This window comes from Hevea brasiliensis, chromosome 2 (genome assembly GCF_030052815.1).
Source record: "Hevea brasiliensis isolate MT/VB/25A 57/8 chromosome 2, ASM3005281v1, whole genome shotgun sequence".
Taxonomy (NCBI): domain Eukaryota; kingdom Viridiplantae; phylum Streptophyta; class Magnoliopsida; order Malpighiales; family Euphorbiaceae; genus Hevea; species Hevea brasiliensis.
Genome location: NC_079494.1, coordinates 111,652,261 through 111,676,547, shown reverse-complemented (window position 1 = coordinate 111,676,547; position 24,287 = coordinate 111,652,261). Strand labels below are relative to the sequence as shown.

General features: G+C 31.0%; 4 protein-coding genes and 1 pseudogene across 4 annotated transcripts; 1 reads left to right on the top strand and 4 right to left on the bottom strand.

Moving 5' to 3' along the window:
• Positions 1–1,618: 1,618 nt before the first annotated feature.
• LOC110660926 (glutathione S-transferase) lies at positions 1,619–2,742 on the bottom strand. The gene is made up of 3 exons (XM_021819391.2): positions 2,481–2,742; positions 2,329–2,377; positions 1,619–2,231 (listed from the first exon to the last, which is right to left on the bottom strand). Exons 1-3 carry the CDS (start codon positions 2,631–2,633, stop codon positions 1,789–1,791), a joined length of 645 nt encoding a protein of 214 aa, XP_021675083.2. The 5' UTR covers positions 2,634–2,742; the 3' UTR covers positions 1,619–1,788.
• A 2,593-nt stretch (positions 2,743–5,335) lies between these two features.
• Positions 5,336–8,138, bottom strand: LOC110660884 (uncharacterized; annotated as a pseudogene).
• A 431-nt stretch (positions 8,139–8,569) lies between these two features.
• LOC110660873 (glutathione S-transferase F13-like) lies at positions 8,570–9,626 on the bottom strand. Its single transcript, XM_021819319.2, has 3 exons — positions 9,410–9,626; positions 9,258–9,306; positions 8,570–9,172 (listed from the first exon to the last, which is right to left on the bottom strand). Exons 1-3 carry the CDS (start codon positions 9,572–9,574, stop codon positions 8,715–8,717), a joined length of 672 nt encoding a protein of 223 aa, XP_021675011.2. The 5' UTR covers positions 9,575–9,626; the 3' UTR covers positions 8,570–8,714.
• Positions 9,627–11,870: 2,244 nt separating this feature from the next.
• On the bottom strand, positions 11,871–16,252 carry LOC110660925 (autophagy-related protein 18a-like). The gene is made up of 4 exons (XM_058138853.1): positions 15,169–16,252; positions 13,131–13,338; positions 12,497–12,623; positions 11,871–12,225 (listed from the first exon to the last, which is right to left on the bottom strand). The coding sequence occupies exons 1-4, from the start codon at positions 16,042–16,044 to the stop codon at positions 12,135–12,137; spliced, it is 1,302 nt and encodes a 433-aa protein (XP_057994836.1). The 5' UTR covers positions 16,045–16,252; the 3' UTR covers positions 11,871–12,134.
• Positions 16,253–18,767: 2,515 nt separating this feature from the next.
• On the top strand, positions 18,768–20,568 carry LOC110660872 (cytochrome P450 71A1-like). Its single transcript, XM_021819318.2, has 2 exons — positions 18,768–19,824; positions 19,904–20,568. Exons 1-2 carry the CDS (start codon positions 18,901–18,903, stop codon positions 20,510–20,512), a joined length of 1,533 nt encoding a protein of 510 aa, XP_021675010.2. The 5' UTR covers positions 18,768–18,900; the 3' UTR covers positions 20,513–20,568.
• The last annotated feature ends 3,719 nt before the right edge of the window (positions 20,569–24,287 follow it).

Here is a 24,287-nt window from a genome sequence, read left to right as displayed (position 1 = left end):
TATATAATTACTAAATATAATTACAACACATTATAATATTCTCTAATTTTTAATTTAAGAACGTCAATGACAGTAAAATCAAAGCCCACATTTACTTTGAAGGAAAATCGATATTTAAAAGTTTTATTTCTCTTTTATATATTTAATAAATTTTGTTTTACTTTAACATTATTTTATTTTCATTATTTTAAAATAATTTAATAATAATAATAATAAAATTTATTATTATTATAAATAAAAAATATTTTGTAGCTATTAAAAAAAAACTTAAGGCAATTAAGACTACTGATTTGAGAGTAATTATTAATTTATTTGGTCAAAATTTATTACTAATATTTTAGAGTTTTAATATTTTAAATAACAATATTAAAATTTTTTTAATTAAAAAATATTATTTTTTTAATTAATAATGATTTAATTATCTAATTAAATCTGATATAAATTTACTTTTTTTTTAAATACACACTACGGTGCATAGCACGGTTATTTGCTAATATATATTTATAGCATATAATGTAAATACACACTATATCGGAATATAATGATCCCATCTTTCTAAAATCAATAAAATATTAACTTTTTATTTCTAAAGAAGCATTACTTTTTATATTTTGATTCATACAATAATTTCCCATATTTATAAATGCTATAAAAACGATTAGTTTGATTTTTTTTTATTGAATTAATTAAACTGAAAAATGAAAATTAATCAAATGATTAGTCTGCCAAAAAAAAAAAAAAACAATTGGTCTGCTCTGTGTAGTGTTGTTTTGAGCTTCGGCTTCCTTTGCTACAAATCAAAACAAAGCTAATAAACCAAAAAAAGGAATTAAATTAATTTAATCCATTTTTTCAGTTAAAACTGAAATTGACTCTCTCCTTGAAATGATCTGCAGTTTGTGGTATAAAACACTGTACATACTAATCAAAATGAGAAAGGAACTTCGGCCAGGTGTCTCATACCATTTTACCAGAGACTTTAAGGTTCAATCCCACCATCTACTTATTGAAAAAGTGCAATTTAATCTATTTTTAAAATTAAAAAAATTAAATTTTTTAATTTTTGAATTTAAATTAAGAAATTTTACTTACAAATTTTAATTTTCGTATTAAATTGAACTAGGAGTGAAACTGAAACTTTTGCCACTTTGCTAGGGATTACACAAAATCATAACGCAGTTCTGCTGAGTATAATCCATAACATTCTCACGAATTTGGATCAGGCTGTTGTAAGTTGTCTGTTTTGCCCTGCTTATCTCTCGGTGCAAATCGATTATGAAGGTTCTACTTCTACCTTATTGTGAGTAATAAGTATGGCTCATAATGAACTAAACCCACTTGAGAATTTGCTTTTCCGTGTTTTCCTTTTCAAACTGAAGTTGCTGAAGGACAAGAGCCATACCCATTTGGGGTTCCATAGCCTCAAAATGTGCGAGCAGTATTAATCGAAATTTTAGAGAGGAGCTTCAACTATAATGTCCAAATGCTTGCAACATCTAGAAAAAGGCATGGTAGATAGAGTGCATTTTGAAGCTTTTTAGCTTCAGTTGGAAATATCTAAGCGCGATTATTCATCAAAGCTATTTGATTATCATTGTGCCACAACCAACACAGGAAATAGAAGTAGGACATAACTTTATTTGAAAGGAGAGACAAGGAAATTAGTCTTCGCATAGAAGACTGATGCCAAAAACACATCAGAAGACACACAAGGAAACAGGACACAGCATGGTCAATTATTGAAGAGAAATGACCAAACTCCTGTAGCTAGACTAGCAGCCGCCCTTTTCAACTCTTTTGCATGGCAAGAACCTTCGCCCAAGCTGGTCTTGCAGTGATATCAGCTGCCCATGCGCTAACATGGGGCCGTGAATCGATCAATTTTTTGCTCTGTGTCACCAACAGCAAGTGTAAGTTAGGTAGATGGTGCAGATCTGCCAAGGTGAAGGAGTCACCAGCCAAATACTTGGATTGAGCTAGCCGTGACTCGTAGACATCAAGAACGTTAGCCAATTTAGCTTCGTTTTCCTCTACTGCTGCTGGATCGGTGGTCAGCCCAAAAAATGGCTTGTAAAATACTTCCCAGTTCAGCTTTGAAGCTGCTGGTTCAAATTTTTGAGCCTCCACCTCCATCCACACTGATACTATTGCCATCTGCTTGCCTGTGCACAAAAGCTGGGTTCCCTTGTCAGGGTTCTCGTGGGTGATGTATTGGGTAATTGCCCTTGATTCTGCATACCCAAAGGTTCAAAGTACATATAAAAAACACTAAACCATAGTCTTAGTAATAGGGCCACAAGTAGACATAGAAACCAAGAAAAACCATACCAAAGAGCTTGAGATCTCCATCTTCCAAAGCCGGAACTTGACCAAATGGCTTCATCATCCAGACAAAAGTTTTATGTTACATTAGAGGCTAATACGATCGATGCTTGAAAAAATTGAAAGAAAGAAATTAAACATCTTTTTCCAGCACTTACATTGAGGGAGATGAAAGGCTCTTTCTTGTGCTCGCCTGCTCCCATATTCACATTAACAAACTCAAACTCCAACTCTTTCTCATAGAGGGAGACGAGAACTCGCTGTGTAGCTGTTGAGAAAGGGCTTCCATGGACTTTGATGGTTGCCATCATACGCCTTAAGCTGAGATACTGATGAAAAACAAAGAGGAAAGAGCAGTCTGTGAGTGGGGAACTAGATACGTCTGGAAACCGTGTCTTGGGCAGGAATTTAATGGATAGAGAGAGAATATAACCCTTTCGTTTTCTTTAAGAAGATGGTCGGTAAGGTCTAGTTAAAAAAATAAATAAATAAAAATAAAAAAAGCAAATTTCTTTTGTTATTTTCTATTCGCTTTCCTCTTAACGTGCGGAAAAGTCGTAAAGTGTGGGCAGTTGGATTTTTGTTTCAAGCGAGGAAATTATTGAGCCCGAAAGCCTTAAGTTCATCTGAATTGTGAAGCACGATTTTGTTGAGCTGAGCGTGCAGACAGCTGGCCGGTCGGAATATGCTAGTGGTTAACATGCAACAGCTCCGCAACTCCCAAGTTCAACGGCCTGTTTCGCTGGAAAATTCTAAAAATATTCTTTGTGCATACTTTCTCAATCAGAGAAAAAAAAAATTGGATTCTTCATAAAATTAAAATATTTATATAACTATTAGTGAGAATATATTTCCAGTGCACCAAATAATTTCAATGCTTCTCAAAGCAGATGGCAGAGTTTCGCACAATCCCATCAAACTTTCCATTACTGAATTTTCAGAAGCCAAATTGAAAAAAATAATAATAAATAAATAAAGAAAGTTAATTATTGTTATTTTTTGAACTGAAGTTTGTTTTTTTTAAACAATTTTTTGAACTGAAGTTAATTATATTGCGCTGATATCATTTTATATCATAACACATTAAATAGAAAAGCACGTAAAAAAAAAAAAGCTAGCTCTTAAACTTATGATATCAATTAATTAAGTTGTGATTTGATTATAATTAATATTTAAATTTTAAAATAAGTAATTAATATACAATATAATATATCTTCTAATTATTTCTAAATTTTGTGTACATATTTGGAAATAAAGATTACAAGCAATCTTTATTCTTTATTGAACATCAGGGGAGACTATTGAACATAAGTTCCAAGAGGAAAAGAATTAGCATGAGCAACGAGCCAATCAGCAGAAAAATTGGCCTCTATAAAAATAGGAACCACGCTTGAATAAAACTATCCAGCACGCCTCGAATAGAATACACTAGGGACACAGTTGCTATCCACTTCAATCGAACTCAGAATCATTGAAACGACGCCAGCATTGTCGCATTCAACAATCACATGTGAAATATCCAAATTAGCTCCCAATTTTACTTCTTTTACACCCCACAATTCAGCTTGAATAATGGAACATATACCCAAATTAAAGACAAATCCACTCATCCACAGCCCCTCACTTTACGAATTAAACCCCCTGCAAATGCATAACCTGTTAACTAAATGTAGTCCTTATGTAAATAATCTTTTAAGGTATATATATAATTTAGAATTAAGGATGCTATATATAATATATAATATAGTATTACAAGTCTATCATATAATATATTATTTAATTATTTATTATATAATTTTTAATTATAATATATAAATATAATTATAAATTAAATGTACACACAAAAATATATGAACAAACGTTTGCAGTGGAGAATTATAAAATTATTTAATGTATATATAACAAAAATTATTAAAAAAATTAGATAAATAAAATATAATATTAGGTTGTGTATAGTTTATAATTATATATTACAATTTTAATTGCATGTAAATAGATAACAATATTAAAGGAATGTAAAATTTTTAAAAGAATTATAACAAAATATATGAATAAAATTAATTTTTAATTTAATTTTAATATGATTCACATTAATTTTAATTATATTTAAATTTAATTTTAATCAGAGTTTCTGACAGATTCAAAACCGGCCTTGGCCAGGTCTATTCATAGCCACATGTGGATGTGGGTTACCACATCTAGGCCTTTTATAACCTTATTTCCATTTTTTTTATATTTATTTATTTTAAAGGAGATCCGTATCTTTATTAAAATAGTGGCACACCAGAAATAGGCAGATGAGACCCACTCGTGATTTTGATTTTTGAATTGAAGGCATTTTTCTACCCACTCCTTTGGACCAACTTTCCATTCTGGACCGAATCATTACTTTTGCTTGTCTTTCTGGGATGGGGCGGGGCCTGCCTTCCATATCCGACTTTTGAGGGCTCAACCAACTCCGAATTTTTTTTTTTTTTATAAACGTATTGATCAAATTATTTTATTGGCTATTATCTCAGCATTTGTGATTTATGCACTCTAATTAATTTGATGTAGCTTAATAATTTTTTTATATGGATAACTATTATGTAAACCAGTACTATAAAATTCTGACTTATTTAATAGGTTGATTTAATGATTTGGTAATTCAAACATAAAATCGGTCATTCTCTTACTAAATAAATAAAAAATTAATTAAAAAAAAATAACTTAGTCAATTTAAAATTTTTAAAATATCAATAATATTAATATTTTAATATTTAAAAATTAAATTTATATTTAATTAATTAAGCTTATTTAATTATACTAATAAACATAATATTTAATTAATATATATTTAATTAATTTTTTTAATAATCTACTAACCCTTTAACTCAGTCCTTCATATCAAGTCACATTTGGGGCCGAATTTAATAACTCAGATGTAAACAGAGATAAATACCCGAATTCATCATTTTGATTTATTCCGCATGCAGCATTCTAAAAAAAGTTGAAAAATAAATTATGCAAGCGTCTAAATCTGGTTGCTCTGAATCATGTCCACCACCTTAGCCCAAGCAGGTCGAGCAAGAATTGCAGAACACCATGCACTAACACGAGGCCTCTCATCAAACAGTTTCTTCATAGCAGGGATACCCATAAGGCAATGCAAGAGAGGCAGGTGACTGAGATCAGCTGAAGTGAACTTATCGCCACCCAAGTACTTGCAATCTTTGAGTCTCTCTTCATATACATCAAGAACTTTAACCAGCTTCGCTTCCTCTTCTTCCACAACTGCATTATCCGTTGCCAAGCCATTTTTGGGCTTGTGAATGAGCTCCCATGCCAGCTTTGAAGCAGGAGGATCAAAGTGGTGATCCTCCACATCAATCCAGGTTGCTGCTATTCCTTGTAACTTTGGCTCCTCGAACACTTGCTCCTTTCCGGGTCTCAGGTATTGATGTGATATGTAACTAATTATCGCCCTTGACTCTGTAATTAACAACCGTTAATTATAACTAGCATGCACGTATATATATATATATATATGGCTTTCTTCAATTAATTATATAAACAAATTAATATCATGTATGCAAATACTGTACCAAATAGAGTTAAGTCTTCCTCCTGGAAGACTGGAACCTTACCAAAGGGCTTTAACAATAAAAGAAGTAGAACAAAAATTGTCAATAGAAACATTTATTAATAAAGAATTACGAAAGAGAGAGAAAATTTTCAAAATTATGTTATAAATTAGACTGTTATACGTTTAAAGAGCGGAATGAGTCTTCTTTGTGATCATCACCAGGCTTGAGGTCAATGGATATGAACTCGACATCAAGATCGTGCTCAAAAATTGAAGCCAGGACTCTTACTGTGGCTGAAGAGTTTAAATTCCCATACAGTTTTCTAACACCCGTGATGCTATTTGCTGAATACGTGTTTATGTGTGTGCCGCAAGTGGCTATTTATAGTTTGAGGATTTCATGTTCATTTTCCCATCCATGGGATAGGAGAAAGGCTAAAGTTATAATTGCAACATTTCCCATCCTTTATTCCTTCCAAGTCATTGCCAGCTCACTTCACACGAAATGTTTGTACGATTTCATACAACATTTATTAACCCTATCACCATTTGCCTTCATTTTTCTTATCTAGGTTGATGGGATTTAAATTTAGTTTAATAGTTAAAAATATATTATTGATTAATGTGTGTGAAATTTGAATTTTTATTTTTTTAATTATTTATTTAAAAAAATAATAATGTTGATGGGATTTTTACTAAGCATAACCTGTATGTACAGCAACAATATATTATTATAAAACCTTACAGCTTAATTTTAAAATAATTCTAATATTATTGAATTAAAATTATAGTAAATTTTTAACTTTTTATTGAATGTACATTAATATAAGCTTCCTTTAAAATATATAATTTGTAAGAAAATAATACAATTGAATTTTAATGTAATAGTTTTTTATTTATTTCTCTTTTGAAAATAAAATTTTTTAAATTAAAAAAAATTGAATTTTTTTTATTTTAAATGTGATAATTGATAAAAAAAATTAATTGAACTGAATGCTTATAAAATTTTAATTTCCAAATAAGTGATAATACTATGTTTGGATTAAAGAATTTTAATTGACTCAACCAATTTTATAATATGATTTTAGTTCAAATTTTTAGAATGAAAATTATTACATGCATTTTTTTATTTAATTTGACAAATGTACAAATAAAAATGAAATTTATGTATGTATAATCAAATAAGAAAAATGTCAATTAATTAATTTATTCAATGATACCAAGTAGTTTTCAAATTAATAGAGTTTGAATTCTCAATCACCCAAAAAAAAAAAGAAAGAAAAAACAGAAGAGAATGTAATTAATAATTTAAGTTCATTTGTTATAGCAACTAATACATACTCATTCTGAAGATACTAATCCAATTAACTTGAATCAAACTTGATTACTTTACTATGAAAACCCTTAAATATATAAGAGCTTAATTAGTTAAGCACCCTTGAGCTGCATCTCAAGCACCTTAGCCCATGCAGGCCGAGCAAGGATGTCATTGCACCAAGCACTCACACGGGGACGCGAATCAATAAGTTTCTTAGCCTGAGTTCCCATAAGAGCATGTAAGTTGGGAAGGTGAAGCACATCAACAACAGTATACTTGTCACTTGCCAAGTACTTAAATTTTGTGAGCCGAGCCTCATAAACGTCAAGAACTCTCCTCAGTTTAGCTTCAGCCTTGCTGACCAACTCTTCATCTGGAGCTAATCAATTCTTGGGCTTAATGATCAACACGGAGATCAGTTTCAGTGCAGGTGGCTCAAATTGGTGGTCCTACTGTGGCTTGCTCCCTGGCATCCCAATAGATGAGCTCTTCTCCTTTCTTGCCATATTCATGGGCCATGCATCTTATTATTGCTCTTGATTCTGCAACCAAGTTAATTTTTGCCATATTTTGGTTTGCTAGCTTTAAGAATGAGGAAATAGCACATAAATCTTATAAATTGCTCACCAAATTGATAGATGTCTTCTTCCTGATAGACCGGAACTTGTCCAAAAGGCTGCAAGTTAGGTACTTTAATTTACTGATCATCACTTTTGTATATAAGAAATAAAATGAACAAGATCATCAAGTTGATAGTAGAGAATCTGGGTTTGATGGGCTTACATTGATAGCAGGAAATGATTCTTTCTTGCGTTCTCCAGCTTCAAGACTAATCGGAACAAACTCAAAGTTAAGATCATGCTCAAAGAGGCAAGCGAGAACCTTTAAGGTGGAAGCTGAGTTTATGTCGCCATAGAGTTTTCGGAGTAAATTTTATTTTGTTAATTCGTAGTTAGCACCTCACCAGAGAATGGATTATTTATACTTAATTTTGGATGTAATGTTATACTTCCATTTATATATACATATACAATGTGACCTAATGATTATTGGGCTTCAGCTTTCCTTTCTTATGGATTTGAAGATGCTCCAAGAGGACTTCGCAAGTCTTTTGGCCCACTTTTGCTGAACAACATAAGCGCTTTTTTTTTTTTTTTTTTTTCCTTTTCTTTTCTTTTCTTTTTTTTTTTTTTAAGATTAAAAAAGTGAAGACTTAAGGTGCATCTCACCTTTTTTTTTTTTTAAGTAAACACAATTATTAATTAAACCATAGTTTTAAGTTTCTCACATATAAAGTGAAAGCAATTGAGAAATTAATTATTATATGATTAATCTAATTATAAATCAAGGATGTCCCATGTAAGTACTGAAAAACTTAACCGTTGGGAAGAGAAAATTTTATTTGGTACATTGTTCCAATAATTCCAGCACATTAAGATCACAATTTTATAAAATCTAGCTAGCTCTTGAAATAGTTGTAATATTAATGCTCGAGTCTTCAAGATAATTTCATTTCTCACCAAAAGTCATACCTTCTGCTGTTTTCTTAGAAGCTGGCCTGGAAGAAATATCCTCCCACCAAGCCTTCACATGAGGACGTTCATTAATGACGGAAGCTGCAGGAGTTTTCATGAGATAGTGCGTGTAAGGAATGTGGTGAAGATCAGCCAAACTATAGAAATCTCCTGCCAGGTACTTGGTGCTACTCAGCCTAGCTTCGTATATGTCCAGCACTTTCCCTAGCTTCTCTAAGTTGACGTCAATCATTGCTTGATCAGGCGAAACACCTTTAAGAGGATCCACGTAAAATTGGTAGACAATTGGAGCTATTGCAGGGCAGAATTGCTGAGATTCTACCTCCATCCATACCTTCACTAATGCAGCTTCTTGCAGGTTTTGTTGCCTTGTTAGATCATAGCCAGTTTCTTTGAACTTTTCAGCTACGTATGTTGAGATTGCTCTTGATTCTGGCAAGAACATTGATTATTTAAGTCATGTTATCATGCTAAACAACCCAAATCAGTGATATGAAATTAATTTGCTTAAGCTCACCAAATAAAGTGAGATCACCATCTTCAAGAACCGGAACCTGACCAAAGGGCTGCATGAGAATCACATAAAAGTAGTTAAGTACACATGTTCTTAGAATGTAGAAAAGAACTTACAGCTGGCTGCTATATATGGTAATAATAATATTTACATACATTCTTGGCTAGGAAATGAGGCTGCTTATGTTCGCCGGCAAAAAGATCAACAGGGACGAGCTCAAAATCTACTTCTTTCTCATGGAGACAGGTTATCACAAGAGAGGTGCTTGTGGACATGGCTGGTCCGTGCAGCTTCAGCGCCATTATTGTGTTTCTTTGCATACGAGAAAGAGAGGAAAGCCCTATGTTCCTTTTTTATAATGGAGAGACTTTCGCCCACTATAATCTAGCTAATTTTTCCCCCTAATTTGTTTATTTGCATATTCATTTTTATTATAAAAAAAAAAAAAACTAATGCTTCTGTTGCAAATTGCAATCAAGAGAAAATAAAGAATCTAATTAACACATCATCATCCCTCTCTGCTATTTTTAATAATTAATTTTAATTAAAATTTAAATATAAAATTTCATTATTAAAAAATATTTATACATACATAATATAAATATACATCATTAATTTAATAATTTAATTAAATAATAAAAAATATTTTTTATACATAAATTATTTGTTCAAAATAAATGAAATCGTAAGGTTAAGTTTTTTTTTAATGTAATTTTGATAGGATTACGAAAATAGCCGTTAATATTATATATATATATATATATATATATATATATATTATTATATATATATATATATATAATTTTCAACTTCGTTCTGAAAAGATTGATTTTTATGAAGAAAGGATTATGTTGGAATACGAATATGATGTGAGCCACACGATCACTGAGACGCATCCTTGACCATTGTCGTTTAAATCACATGGGCGATGAAACCCAAGCACTGTCAAAATATATATATATTTGCCACCACTCCTGAAGAATATGCATTGACTTTGACCCGTTTAATTGAAAATTTTATTTTATTTTTTTAAATAAAATTTTCATGAAATATAATTTTAAAGTATAAAATGTCATATTATTATAATTTTATATAAACAAATTTAAAATAAATTACTTAAATAAAATTCAATTAAAAATTTTCTTAAAGTGACCCTATAATTAGTTTGTATTATTCTTAAAATTTAATATTTACAAAATTAGGTTAGAATTTGGTAAGGCAATAGGATAATTAGTAATCAGACTAATAATTGATGATTCAATCAATCAAGTTACAAATCACTTAGATAAAAGTGGGTTTCAATCAATTTTATATTATTTTGTATATTGACAATTATTAATTAGTAACAACTTCAAACACAGCAAAAAAATATATAAAGACCATAATTTGTATTGTTTGACGGCCTGACGCAATAGTTATCTTCAAAAAATAACTCCAAATCTCTTGTTTTGTATAATATAAACTTATTATCAGTGTTTTTAATATTTAATTTTGAAAAATGAAGATTATAAATTAAAAGTTAAATAATATTAATTAAAAATTAAGAGTAATGAACAGATTAATTAGATATTAAAAAGGTACTTTTTTGATATATGAACTAATAATTTATAAAATATTATATTTATTAAGTTAATATTAATTTATATAATTTTAATTAATTAAATATTAATATTATTTCATAAAAATATTAATTATATAACATAAAATTAATATTTATTAAATAGTATATAATGTAATATTAATTTAATATATTAATTTCTTAATATAAATGTAATATTTATTAAATAATATTCAGAATAAATATTAAATAGTGGTATATCAATTTGAACTTTTGGATTTTGTTTGAATCTTAAAATTTAAATTCTCTACTTTGGCCGATTATCAAACCGGTCCGAATCTAACATAAAACCTTGATCCAGTCAAACCTCAATTCCCAGCGCATTAATTTTATAGTTGTCGGGAAAGAGTAAGACCTTGAGAATTGCATCACATGTGTCACAGAATTTCAAGGAAAATGCGCACATTTTAAGCCTATGTTTGTAGTCAAGAAGATGATCTGTTAACTACGAATCAGAGTCAAATCTCCCCATAAATATAGATGTTCAACTTCATATCATCTGTAAACAGCCAGAAGTTGTTTCAGAACTCAGAGTGGACATTTATGTATGTATATATGCCTGGCGACTCACGTGCAACATTATCCTCATTTCATCCACAGCACTTATTAGGCGACATCCCAAGCCAGGGTCAGCAGAAACGGCAGGCTTAAAATAACATAAATGAACACAACCCAAAGAAGTGAAGGATAAACCAAAATATCCTGCACTCCTAACAATTGAAGCAAACACATAATCACTTGGTTTCAAAATTTAAATGATTTGAATTTTGAACAATCTCAGAGAATGAAACAAGTCCAGTCCATTACCACACTCTTGGAATTGAAAATTATTTCAATACCTTTTCCCCAAAAACTACAGACCCAGAAATATTTGTTAAACTTGCTCCACATTTTCCACAGCAAAAGCTCAAATTTATACATGCCAATTTGTTCTCGGAAGTTCTCGAAACGCTTACAGCTAAAGTACACAACTATCCCTCCAACACATTCTAGCTCAATTTCTAGCGAATGCAAATTACAACGTTGGCTCATATTAAAATAAAAATGTAATTACATGTTCCAACATAATTATTAAACAGAGATAATGATTCTTTTTTTTTTCTTGGTTTTTTTTCTGAACATACTTTACAAATCCATATTTACATATTTACAACATAAAGCAGCCATTTCTACATTTAAGTTAATTAGGGGGTAAACGCCAAAAAGAAAAGAGAAGAAAAGTACAAGACATATCCATAAGAAATTGAAATGTGAACGTCCTTTCAGAAAGCTGCTTCTGGCTTCAAGAAGTTGTGATATTCCAGTTGAGTCATCTCTCCACCATTCACTGGGTCAAACTGACATCTATAGAAGCTGCAATCATAACCAATTCAAATCAACCATTCACTCCAGAAATTCTCTACCCGAGAAAATAATCTGTCATAGGCAGAATTTTTTTTTTCAAAAAAACGAAGAGCTTATTCACTATAATCAATTTTTGCAAAGAGACGTAATTAGTTTCATTAATTTATCAGTGACCAAACAAAATAACAAAATTTTGCATACTAAATGCATTGGAAAACTCTCAATTATTGTTTGAACTATCTCTCTTCCTTCTCTCTATCCCACACCATCATGTCCTTACCTTCCATCCAAGCCAAGAATTACCACTGTATTCTTTTGGTGACCAAAAGCAACAATGTACTGAGAACCTTCAACTAAACGAAACTGAGCCACTGACCACTCTGAACTGAAATACTTCGGCAGAACACCTGCAAGTGAAAAGCCATCTAAGATCAAGAGGCAAAACAAAGACAACCACCAGTTGTTACTAGTGCACACTGTGCAGCATAAAATATAGTATAGATTATTCCTTCTTATCATCTATTTGCTACAACATGGAGTACAGGAGTTGAATACATATCAACAAGGCAATTCATCCCCACCTCACCCAGATGGGGAAAACATTACCTGTAAGCAGAACTAAAGAACAATCTATTTTGTCAATTGAAATAAACCCATTAATTACTGATGGCATTTGAAATACTCAGTTTCACTATACACATAGATTTTTAATATTTTGCAGATGATTGTTTTCGCTTCATATCCGCAAATATAGTGTAGATACCAGTACATATCTAAGCCTTCAGATGCTAACCTTAGTGTGCATTCTTGTAATTGTGGAGCTTGAGGAATGCATATTACAGTACATTCAAAAAAGAACTCAACATCATTACTTACAAACATTTTTTGATGACAGGGAGAAACAGCAATCTTACCTTTAAAGAAGGATAAAGATGACGTGGAAGATGTAGATGCAGCATTAGAATCAGTTGTATTATGTGACTTCTCAGTCCCTGGGGACCCAGGATTAATCTTAAGGCTAAAAACATGAACAGTGCCCTTGTCACTTGAAACTGCCAGCCACTGAGCAGTTGAAGAGAATGCCAAACTATAAATTTCTGCTCTATCTGCACCCCTCCTTACCTGCAGTGGAACACCAGTTAGTTTTGAGTTTTGACAGATATGGAATTTCATAAGCATTATCATCCTCAATGAACTAAGATTGAGAAATGATGGGTAAATTTTGACAAAACACTTTTTATGTATTCAGCAAGTGTAGAAAATAACAGTAGAAAACCAAACTACTTGACCATTTTGGGAAGGAGAGGGGGAAGCCACAGTAAAGAAGTAAAGATAGAAAATATCACTAAGTTGATATGAAACATCAAACCCACCATTAGACCAAAACCTCAAGATTTATTTGTTTAATCAAAGAGTTCAAATATCACTTCGCAATGTCAAATCAGATATTTACTGAGCAGTAACCAAGTGAGAGCATTCACAAAATAAATAGCATCCACTGGCCACTTTACAATGAGTGTAAAGCAATCTTTCCTTTGCTATTGTTCTCCTTCCAACACTGCATTTGTGGGTCCACATGTTGAAGAACTAATAAAACAATTCCTTCACATGTCCCATACATCAAGCATGAAGACAAAAGGGAACTACAAACTTTCTCACATTCTAAACTCAAAAAGAAAATGTTATATGATTTCATGAATTCATGACAGTCAATAAGTTATTCAGAGGAAAAACCAGGATTCAAATTAACACTATATGCAATTCTACTTTAACTAAAATGAAAGAGGACAGAGAAAGGGAGAGGAAAAGAGAAAGAGACAATTGTACCAACCAACACAAAAGTTTGTCTACCTAAATATAGGCTCATTTTAGCTCGGATCTTGCTTTAAGAGAATGACACCAGACACAGAGTCAACCAATCAATTGATGACTAAATGAAGTAAAACTCAACTAAAAGAAGTATTAACAAGAGAATCCAGTTCAGTAAGTATTTGACAATACAACTGGGACTACAAAACACTTCAAGTGTTAAAAGTGGCCAGTAACTAGTCCAACAAGAAAATACATGTTTCCTGGATTTAATCAACTACCATGATGTGACAAGAAATCCCTCTTTGGCATAACCATCCTCAACAGAAAATGTCATAAATATCACATGATTCAATTTGAAGACTAAATCCTCATGTTTTCTACCAAATTTGGCAATGCCAAAGCTTTATCTCAGAGTCCCACTTTCATCTCAGTTCTCACCATTTCTAAAACAATATCTATGGACGTCAACCCTAGATATTTTATCCTACAATTACCACAAGAAGGCCTTAGAAGGAACTGGAGTAAAATTCCCACAATAACCTGCCGGATACTACAAAGCTTTGTGATGTTGCTAACGTAGCTATTGCCAAAATAATTAAAAGTTTCAAGGGGATGAACCATAGTGGTGCAAAGAACTCTCTAGACATATGAAGAAGTGCAAAGAAGTAAAACTCACTCTAAAATAAAATGCTCAACCACATTTTACTGTCCACAATGTGGAAATGGTTATCATTCCTGGAAAAAAATGCTAAATCTATTTTCCAAAAGATGCATTTGTATTAATTTTGTCTTATCTGGTTCAAACTATAGATTCTATTGGTGGTTGGAAGATTCAAACTCAAAATTGAGCTCTACCGTCAATGATATATATGAAAAAAATCCTTACCAAGCCACAAAACGCACCAACTTATAATCTTAGAAGCACCTCCAGAGTCCAAGTTCACTTAAAACTTAAAAGCACATTACACTGCAAAGCTGTTTAACTTCTAAGACGCTCGATTAATGAGCAATTCCATTGCCCCAGCAATAGTTCTTACTCAAAACAGCTAGCAAATACACTCGCTCGAAGTTCAACAGTATAATCCATGTACTCAAATTTGAAGAAAGAACTTAAAAAAAAAAAAAAAAGAAAGCACATACCTCTTGAAGCAGAGTACCATCTGCCGTGTTGAAAATCCGAACCAGAGTACCCTTCGTGCTGGCAGTGGCGAGCAACTGACCATCCTGCGTGAGAGCAAAACAGGCAATCCTCGAATCATGTGCCATAATAAATTTGGTCCGTTTCGACGCGTAATGCTCCACCCTAATCTGGCCCTTCTGCAACCCTGGACAAACCAACACCAATGTACCTGCCCCATGCGACACTGCACAGAGCCCTTTGGAATTTGCAATCGTCTCAATCTGATGCAATAGCTTCAAATCCGCGAAGTTATACACAAAAATCTTCTGCTCCAGGACCACAATAATTCTATCCCGTCTAAGCTTCACCGATCGAACCTCAGACCTAAATGAGAGCTCCCCGATGCATCGGCTCTGATGGTCGTCCCAGATCATGACCTTGTTAGGAGGATACTGAGGGTTGGACCCACCGCCAACAAGGGCCAAAATATTACAACGGAAAAGCATCTCAACGACTCCAATCCCACCGCCACCGCGCTCGAAATCCCGGCGGAAGATCTCCCGAAACGGGTCGCAGTTGTAGATGCGAAACCCGTGGTCAGTACCCGTGGAGAAACAGCCAAAATCCTGGTTGAATGAAAGGTGAAGTAGAGAAACTGGCACGGGAGGCGAGTTGGAGTCCGGAGATGAAGATGCAGGAGCATGGTAATTGGGGTTAGGACTGACAGGCGAAAGCTGTTCTGTAAGATGATCTTGAGGCATAATTGAAGAAAGAGAGTCGTAAGATTGGGATTGTGACTGTGATTCGAGTCCTTCCGCAGCTTCCTGCAAAGAGAGAACGGTAGCGTTAGGGTTTGGATTTGGCCATGGAGGAGAGTAGGCGGAGAGAGTGGCCATTGATCAAGAATCTAAAAGGAATTTTGGAGGAGTCCGGGAAGCGATCGTGAAAAGGATGGAGATAGGTATACTTAGCAGCGGAGGAGATGAAATTTCATTGAAAATACGATGTTGTCCCTGTTTGTTGGAAAGTTTCTTGAGAGGGTTAACATTAAGGACAGGGAGAGATTAGTCCTTGAGGCAAAAGGGCGAAGGCGTGATTGTCCTGGTTGTATTAAAATTCAAAAGAGTTGGTTGATTCAGGGTAGTGTTTGTGCGACTTTCCCTTCGTCCTCGCGCAAATTTCGCCGGAGGCCCATCTAACTCCTTATGGTATTTTTTCTTCAATTCACTTTCGGCCCAACCACATCACGGGCTTCTCGTCAAAATTTCAGAGGCATTATATATATATATATATATATATATATATATATATATATATATATATATATATATATATATATATATATGTCTTATAAATAATTTAATTCTTAATATTTTAATAAATTTATAAATTAATATTTGTGTTAAAATTTTAATTAAATTATTATTAATTTTAATAAAAAAAATTAAAATAACTTTAATTTTATTTTTAATCTGAAAATAATTTAATTTTTAAAATTTTATTTTATAGACAATTTAATCTTTAAAATTTAATTAAATTTATAACTTAATTTTTATATTTTAAAATTAAATAATTTAATAATAAATTTTAAAAATTATTATATATAACATTTTATAAATCACATGGCTGAATAAAAAGGTAGGCTATAAGCCAAAGAATTCAACAAAAAATTAAGAATTGCATGAGCTTTGTTAATTATATTGATTATATAGAGTTTGGATTTGATTGATAGAAAATAATTGCATATCAAATTTAAAATAGAAAAAAAAGAGATAAATATATATTTTTTAAAAAATTAACTAAAACGTAAAAGATAAAGATTGATAGAAGAAAAGAAATACATAATGCATAAAATTTTTATAAAAGATTTTCCTATGAAAAAAGTATAATGTAGAAAAATATTAGAACATTATTTATTAAATAAATACAATGCCATTTGTCAAAATTATAAGAGATTTTGTACAAAAAAAAAATGCCGTTTGTTATGTATAACGAATACATTTACATATGACAGTAAAATTTCCTCTATTCTATTTTTATCAAATTTAATGATTGATATTTTCAATTTTTTTTATCTATTCTATTTTTATCAAATTTAATGATTGATATTTTCAATTTTTTTTTAAAAAATTCAATTTTAATTTAAATAAAATTAAACCATTTTATTTTAATTTGATTAAAATCCATTTGAAGAATTCGAATTTTATCAATTTTTATTAAATTAATTTTAATTTAATTTTAATTTAAAATCTAATTATGACAGGGAATCTTATACATACATAAGTAAGATATACGCATTTTATCTTTAAAATTTCATTTACTTATTGATAAATACAAATTCATTTTTATCCCACAACTTATTCTAAAATTTTAATTTATTAAAGATATAAAATTATTCATACAAGTCACACTTATATATTTAAATTTTTAGATTATATAATTTTTTTTAATATTATATCAAAATCTCCCATATCTAAAGTTTGACCCTATTATTTTATTTTTTAATAAAAATTTCAGTATAAGGAAAAAAAGATTGTGCTTGTTTTATAGGCTAAACATTTTAAGTTAAGTGGTTTTTTTTTTTTGACAGAATTCGACAGGGAATGGATGATGAAAAGTTCTCATATATAAAAATCAGCTTATTTTTATTTATTTAAAGTTAGAAAACACTTAACATAATTATAATAGAGTATCTCCATGGTACCAAATCTATAAGTAATCATATAAGTTGAAAATCCTGGACCAATTACAAACCAAAATTGCATTTGAATAGCAAAGGGACCCCACCAACAACACATAGAATAGAAAATAATCTAGACGCCGTCCCATCTGAATATTCAAAAGATATTTATCTTTTTTTTTCTTTTTTTTTTCTCTTTCTCTATAAAAAATTTTTTATAAAAAAAATATTTTATTAACTAAAAATAAAATAAAAAAGTATAAATTAATATAATATTTTCATGCATAAATAAAATTAATTACTAATATAAAAAATATAAAAATTTTAAAATATTTAATAGTGTTATTATGACACATAAATTGACTAACTACTCTTTGACTTAATTATCTTTTCATAAATTTTATCAGATAACCTTTAAATTTAATTCTTTCACCAAAAGAATTATTTATATCTCATGGAGCAATCTTCTAAAAAAAACTAACCAACAAAAATTACATAATAATTCTATTAAAAGAGAAAAGCACAAATTATATACTGAAGATTATTAACAAAAATAGATATGATGATTTATTTATTAAAGATTAATAATAGATATGATGAAAGATTTTTCAAATCTGTTCCAATTAGATATAGATATGAGAATGATTAAAAAAAATTAAAATGACAAAAAAAAAAAAAGGAATGGTCGCCACCAACAAAAACACTTATAAGAGGAGATAAAAGAGAAATAATAATAATAATAATAATAATAATAATAATAATAATAATAAATGAAAAAATGATGAATTTTTAGAGAGAAGACAAAACCCCTCTCTCACATATTAATTAGTTTGATTATTTGATAAGGGCTTTCAACAGAATGCAGACGATATATATATATATGACCTGCAAATCAAATGAGTTGATTCTGTTTCATACTTAGCACCTTTCATTGCGAATACAAACAAAATAAAAATATTGCAAGAAATTTTGGTTTTATTTATTTGTTTTGTTAAAGCACCATGGGTGATTTTATTTTTCTATTATAAAAACACTCTTTGCCCCCTCAGAAAATCAGTGCCTGAAAGAGAAAATGGATCACCTGACCTTTCTCCAAGAATGGCATCAAGAGCCAGGAAAAACAATCCTCTTCTGTTTTCTTATCATTTTTCCTTTTCTGCTTCTATTTAAGAACAAAAGAAGTAGCAAACTCAATCTACCACCATCCCCACCAAAGCTACCCATAATCGGAAACCTTCACCAGATAAGTACACTCCCCTATAGGTCTTTCAGAAACCTTTCTAAGAAGTATGGCCCTTTGATGTTCCTGCAACTAGGCCGTGTTCCAACTGTTGTGGTTTCATCTTTAGAGATGGCTCAAGAAATCACCAAAAATCATGATATTATTTTTGCAGACAGACCTTCCTTGACGAGTGTAGATATTGTGTTCAAGGAATGCCTTGACATGGCATTTGGCCCTTACTGTGCTTACTGGAGCGGAGCAAGGAAGCTGTGTGCTCTTCATCTCTTGAGCCAGAGAAGGGTGCAAGAGTTTCATTTCGTAAGGGAAGAAGAAGTTGCAAATATGGTTGAGAAGATACGGCTTTTGTGTGTCAATGGAGCTGCAATTAACATAAGTGATCTGTTCATGATTCTATCACATAATGTGCTAGCAAAATCAGCTTTTGGTTGCCTATATGAAAGCGAAGATGGCAAGTATAAGAGTTTCGGAGAAATGGCAAGGAGAGCAATGGACCTTCTAGCATCCTTTTGCTTCAGTGATTTGTTTCCATACTTGGGATGGATCGATTATCTAACTGGCTTGGTTGGGAATTTGACAGAGATTTCTAGAGAATTAAACGATTTCTTCGATCGAGTGATCAAAGAACGCCAGGCATCAATGAATGATGATGAGAAATCTGAAGATAAGAAGTACTTGGTGGATATTCTTCTGTATCTCCGAAAGGAAGGGGTTGAGCTTGATCTGTCTCGGAACAACCTTAAAGCAATTCTAATGGTATGAACATCCATCTGCTTTTAGTTTCTATCTATCATTTAAGTACAGATGCTAATATAAAGTTTGATGTTACTTACAGGATATGTTTATTGGGGGAACAGACACCACAGCAGCATCCATGGATTGGATGATGTCAGAGCTGATGAAAAATCCAAGAATAATGAAGAAAGCCCAAGAAGAGGTAAGAAGAGTGGTTGGAAACAAATCAAACATAACTGAGGATGATATAAACCAGATGGAATACTTGAAATGTGTTATGAAAGAGACTGTGAGGTTTCATGCTTCTGCAATGATGCCCCGACAAACATCAGCAAGTGTTAAGCTCCAAGGCTATGATATTCCAAAGAAAACAAGGGTCTTCATCAATACATGGGCAATTCAGAGGGACCCCAAATTGTGGGACAGGCCGGAGGAGTTTCTTCCAGAGAGATTTCTCAACAGTTCAAAAGATCATAATGGAGAACACAAACAGCTCTTATTTTCGTTTGGTACTGGGCGAAGGGTTTGCCCTGGGATGTCATATGCATATGCAGAAACGGAATATGCACTAGCTAACTTGCTCTACTGGTTTGATTGGGAGTTACCAGATGGTACAAGAGAAGAGGACCTGGACATGAGCGACATATATACCTTTGTTATTCGCAGGAAAACACCCCTTTGGGTTGTCGCACATCCGCATACTCCGTAGTCTGGATCTGGAAGGAGAATCTTTGATTGTTTCCGCTGTATGTATAATAAATTCATTATGACCATTGGTTATGGTAGGATTCACATAAAACTTACTATAATCAATGGTTATATAATATAATAGAATGCATTTTATAATTTTCCATCAGCTTAGCCTTCTCCAGGTTGCAGTTTTCAATATACAAATAATTGGAGTCCTCTCTTATTTCTACCTAATATGAAACGACCAACAGACAATCAGGAAAGAAAATTAATAAACATAAAACAAAAGAGGAAAGACAGTGTAACCTTGTGAGAAAGGAATCATTTCATGTGATTTCCATTGATAAACTGTAATATTATTATTATATTATTGAAAGATGAGACCTGCTTCAACCTATATGAGTATGACAGACCGTCCATGATGTAAGTTAGAAAATAAAATATTAGTTTATTAGTGATAATTAAATTCAGAATAGATCGATATCATATTGATCTATCTTTCTTTTCTAAATTTTTAATCCCCTTTAAGTAAGGCTAACACAATACTAAAATCTTAACATGTTCGCCAAAACAACTGTTTTTATGTTTGATGCCAATGAGTGAAGCTCTCTCCACCATTCTTGATTAATGTTCTCCATTTTGATATGAGTAATATGTAAGTTCAGTTATTTAAAAAAAAAAAAGAAAAAAATTATCAGCAGCAAACAACTATCTCGTGATTTTTTTTTTCTATTTGTCAATTATATAAAGTAATAATTATGAACCGAGTATATACCATACAATCAATCATCAAAACCGTTCTTTATTTTATAAATAAAAATAGTAGTTAATTTTTTTAAAATCATATTAATTGTTCATTAGTTTAGATAAATTAATATTCTTGACAATAAACTGATAACTAGAAAAAAAATTTATGTAATTGACAACCGAAAAAAATTTTACAATGTAATTATTTTGTTATTACTTTATTATTAGGTAATTTTATAATTGTTTATTATATTGGAACATATTTTTGTCAATAAAGATAATTTTTTAGTATAAAATTACAACTAAAAATAAATATAAAATATATTTTATATAATAAATAAAAATATTTAAACATATAGTTTAATTCAATGGACTATTTTATTAATTAAATAAAATTTTAGCACTATACTATAATTTATTGTTAATTTTCTCAAATTCAATTTAATTCATTTGGTTACAATTGTGACAACTAATTAATATTCAATAAGAATACATACAATTTAAAGTTGTGGATTTTTTTTTTCAATAAGTCTAAAAAAAATAAATATTAATTTTAAAAGCTTTAATATTAAATAAATAAGTCATTAAATCATAATCCATTGATAAGTAAATGTCTCAATGATACAAAAGGTTATAGCCCCATCCTTTGATTATTTCAAAACCTAGTAATTAATTACAAAATGCAATAAAGATATGAATTCAAAATTTTATGGACATCCTGATTGCATGGAATCAAAGCATTAGCGTCCTTGTCATCAGAAAATTTATGGTAAAAGATCAAATTTAATGTTTCATTAAAAGTTAAATAACTAATTAAATATGTTTTGTAAATATATATATATATTTTAAAAATTTTTTAAAAATATTATTTTACATTTTCTAATATTTGAAGTACTCAGAAAATAAGTCAATAAAAAAGAGAAATTTTTATTTTGAAATTTGACAAGCTTATTGAAATATGAAAACACTTATAAGTGTATACCATTAATTTAATGATTAAATAATGAAAAAAATATTTTTATATATAAATTATTTTTTGCAAAATAAAAAGAGCCTAAATAAAAAAATTATAAGCATTATCAAATTGAAATTTCTCTATGTTACAAGCTTAGTTTCAAACAAGAGAGACTAATTAGAAACAAATAGAAAATCAAGATTAGGAGATAACTAGAAAGAAGTTAGAACCAAGTAATATCTTACTATCACTTGATCAAGTACTTACTTGCTCAGGTTTTTTTTTCATTATCACTGATTCTGTCTCCCAATGGTGATATATTTTTCTTCGCCATGAGCTGTGCCCTCTTTCCTCTTGTTCTTCTAAACTGCAGTAAATGCTGAATCAAACTGGGTATACAAAACTTTTGAGGAAAAACTTATTGCTATAGGAGAAAGAAAACCATTTTAGAATTTCCTCTTAGCAGAACATTCCTATCCTGAAGATCATCCAAAAGCTCAGCCATTGAATGCTCAATGACCCTGTTCCCAAGAGCTACTACATTAGGAGGAGGCCCAATTTTCTTTTCATTTTCTCCATGAAAATCTTCAAGAAACACAAGACTTGAATTCTCTATGGTACCATCCTCAATTGGTTCCAGTTGTTTAGGTACTTCATGAGCCTTGGATGACATAGCATTTTCATCCTTAGAAATGAAAGGATGAGAGATTATCTTTTTATGTGACTTCATATTCAAAGAGAGTTTTGGCTCAACTTTGTCTCTAACACCTTCAACCGACAAAGATACTCGTAGTTGAAGAAACTACCAGAAAATGAACTCAAGTACCAAATTTCACCAAATCTATTATTGTCAAACAACCAACAGATTTAATTTCTACCTATAATATATCTGGTGTATAAGTAAGTTTGTGGTTATCTATCTTCGCAACTGAATATTACACAAGCTGTATTGGTTGGGTTATGCGCTAGGGCTATTTTCTCAAAAGGGTCATTTATTAAATTTCCTAGTGAAATAAACCGAAGCCAACTCATACAGGTGTAATTGGGATTTGCTTGTATCTGTCTTACTCATATGCTATATGAAAAGCTAAACTCATCTTTTGCGCAATTCATTGTAGCAAATGATACATAACAGGGGCATATAAACAATAAAGCAGTTATCAACTCAGAAAACTACCTTTACAAGATTTGCTTGCTTTGCAGAAGGCAGAACAGGAAGACAATGATTTTTCATTCTAATGGTTTAACGCCTCAGCTTCTTACATATCATGGACCATGTGCATGCCCCATCTTGTTTCCACTTCTAAAACAATGGAGGTTGCTATCTTTATTGAGCTTCCTAGGAGGAAGGGTAATGGAATTTGTGAGTGCATAGTCACCCTGTTCAAATACACATCATAAAGTGGTAAAATAAATAGGACTAATTAGGCTCCATTTGTTTAATGGAAAATATTTTCACTAGAACATTTTTTATTTTTTTGACATTTGGTGTGCTTAGGAAAAAGAAAATAATAAATAATTTTCTTTGAAAGTGTTTTCATTGCATATGTTATTTTCTCTAAAACAAATAGAGCCTTAATACTGAAAAACTAGATAAAACAACTTAGCTAAATAGTGTGTATCTCATCACCAGAGATGATTTCCTCATTAGGACAATGTTTAGATTCCCACCTCTGGGAAAATAATAAGCAACCATCACTGGGGAAGTCAGTCATTTCACCTCGTCTTCAACAAAGAACCTTGTTTGGTTCTTATCACAACAATATCATCTCACATTATTCATTGATATTTGATGTAAGAAAATTGTTACTATAACTGAACTCTAAATGCACACAACTCATGTTAAATTTCCAGCTTCATTTCCAGAACTCCTATAATTCATACCTGTGAAGGAAGATAACTGTTAAAAGTCTTTCTAATGACTGATACATAATGAAGGAAAAGCACTGGAATTCAAATTTAGTGAAAAAGAGAGCACTTGCAATTCTAATTCGACATGTAACTAATGAATTTTATCAACAGTACGATAAGGGTAACACTAAACAAAACATTAATAAATTACATGTTACACCTTACCCCTCTATAAGGCACA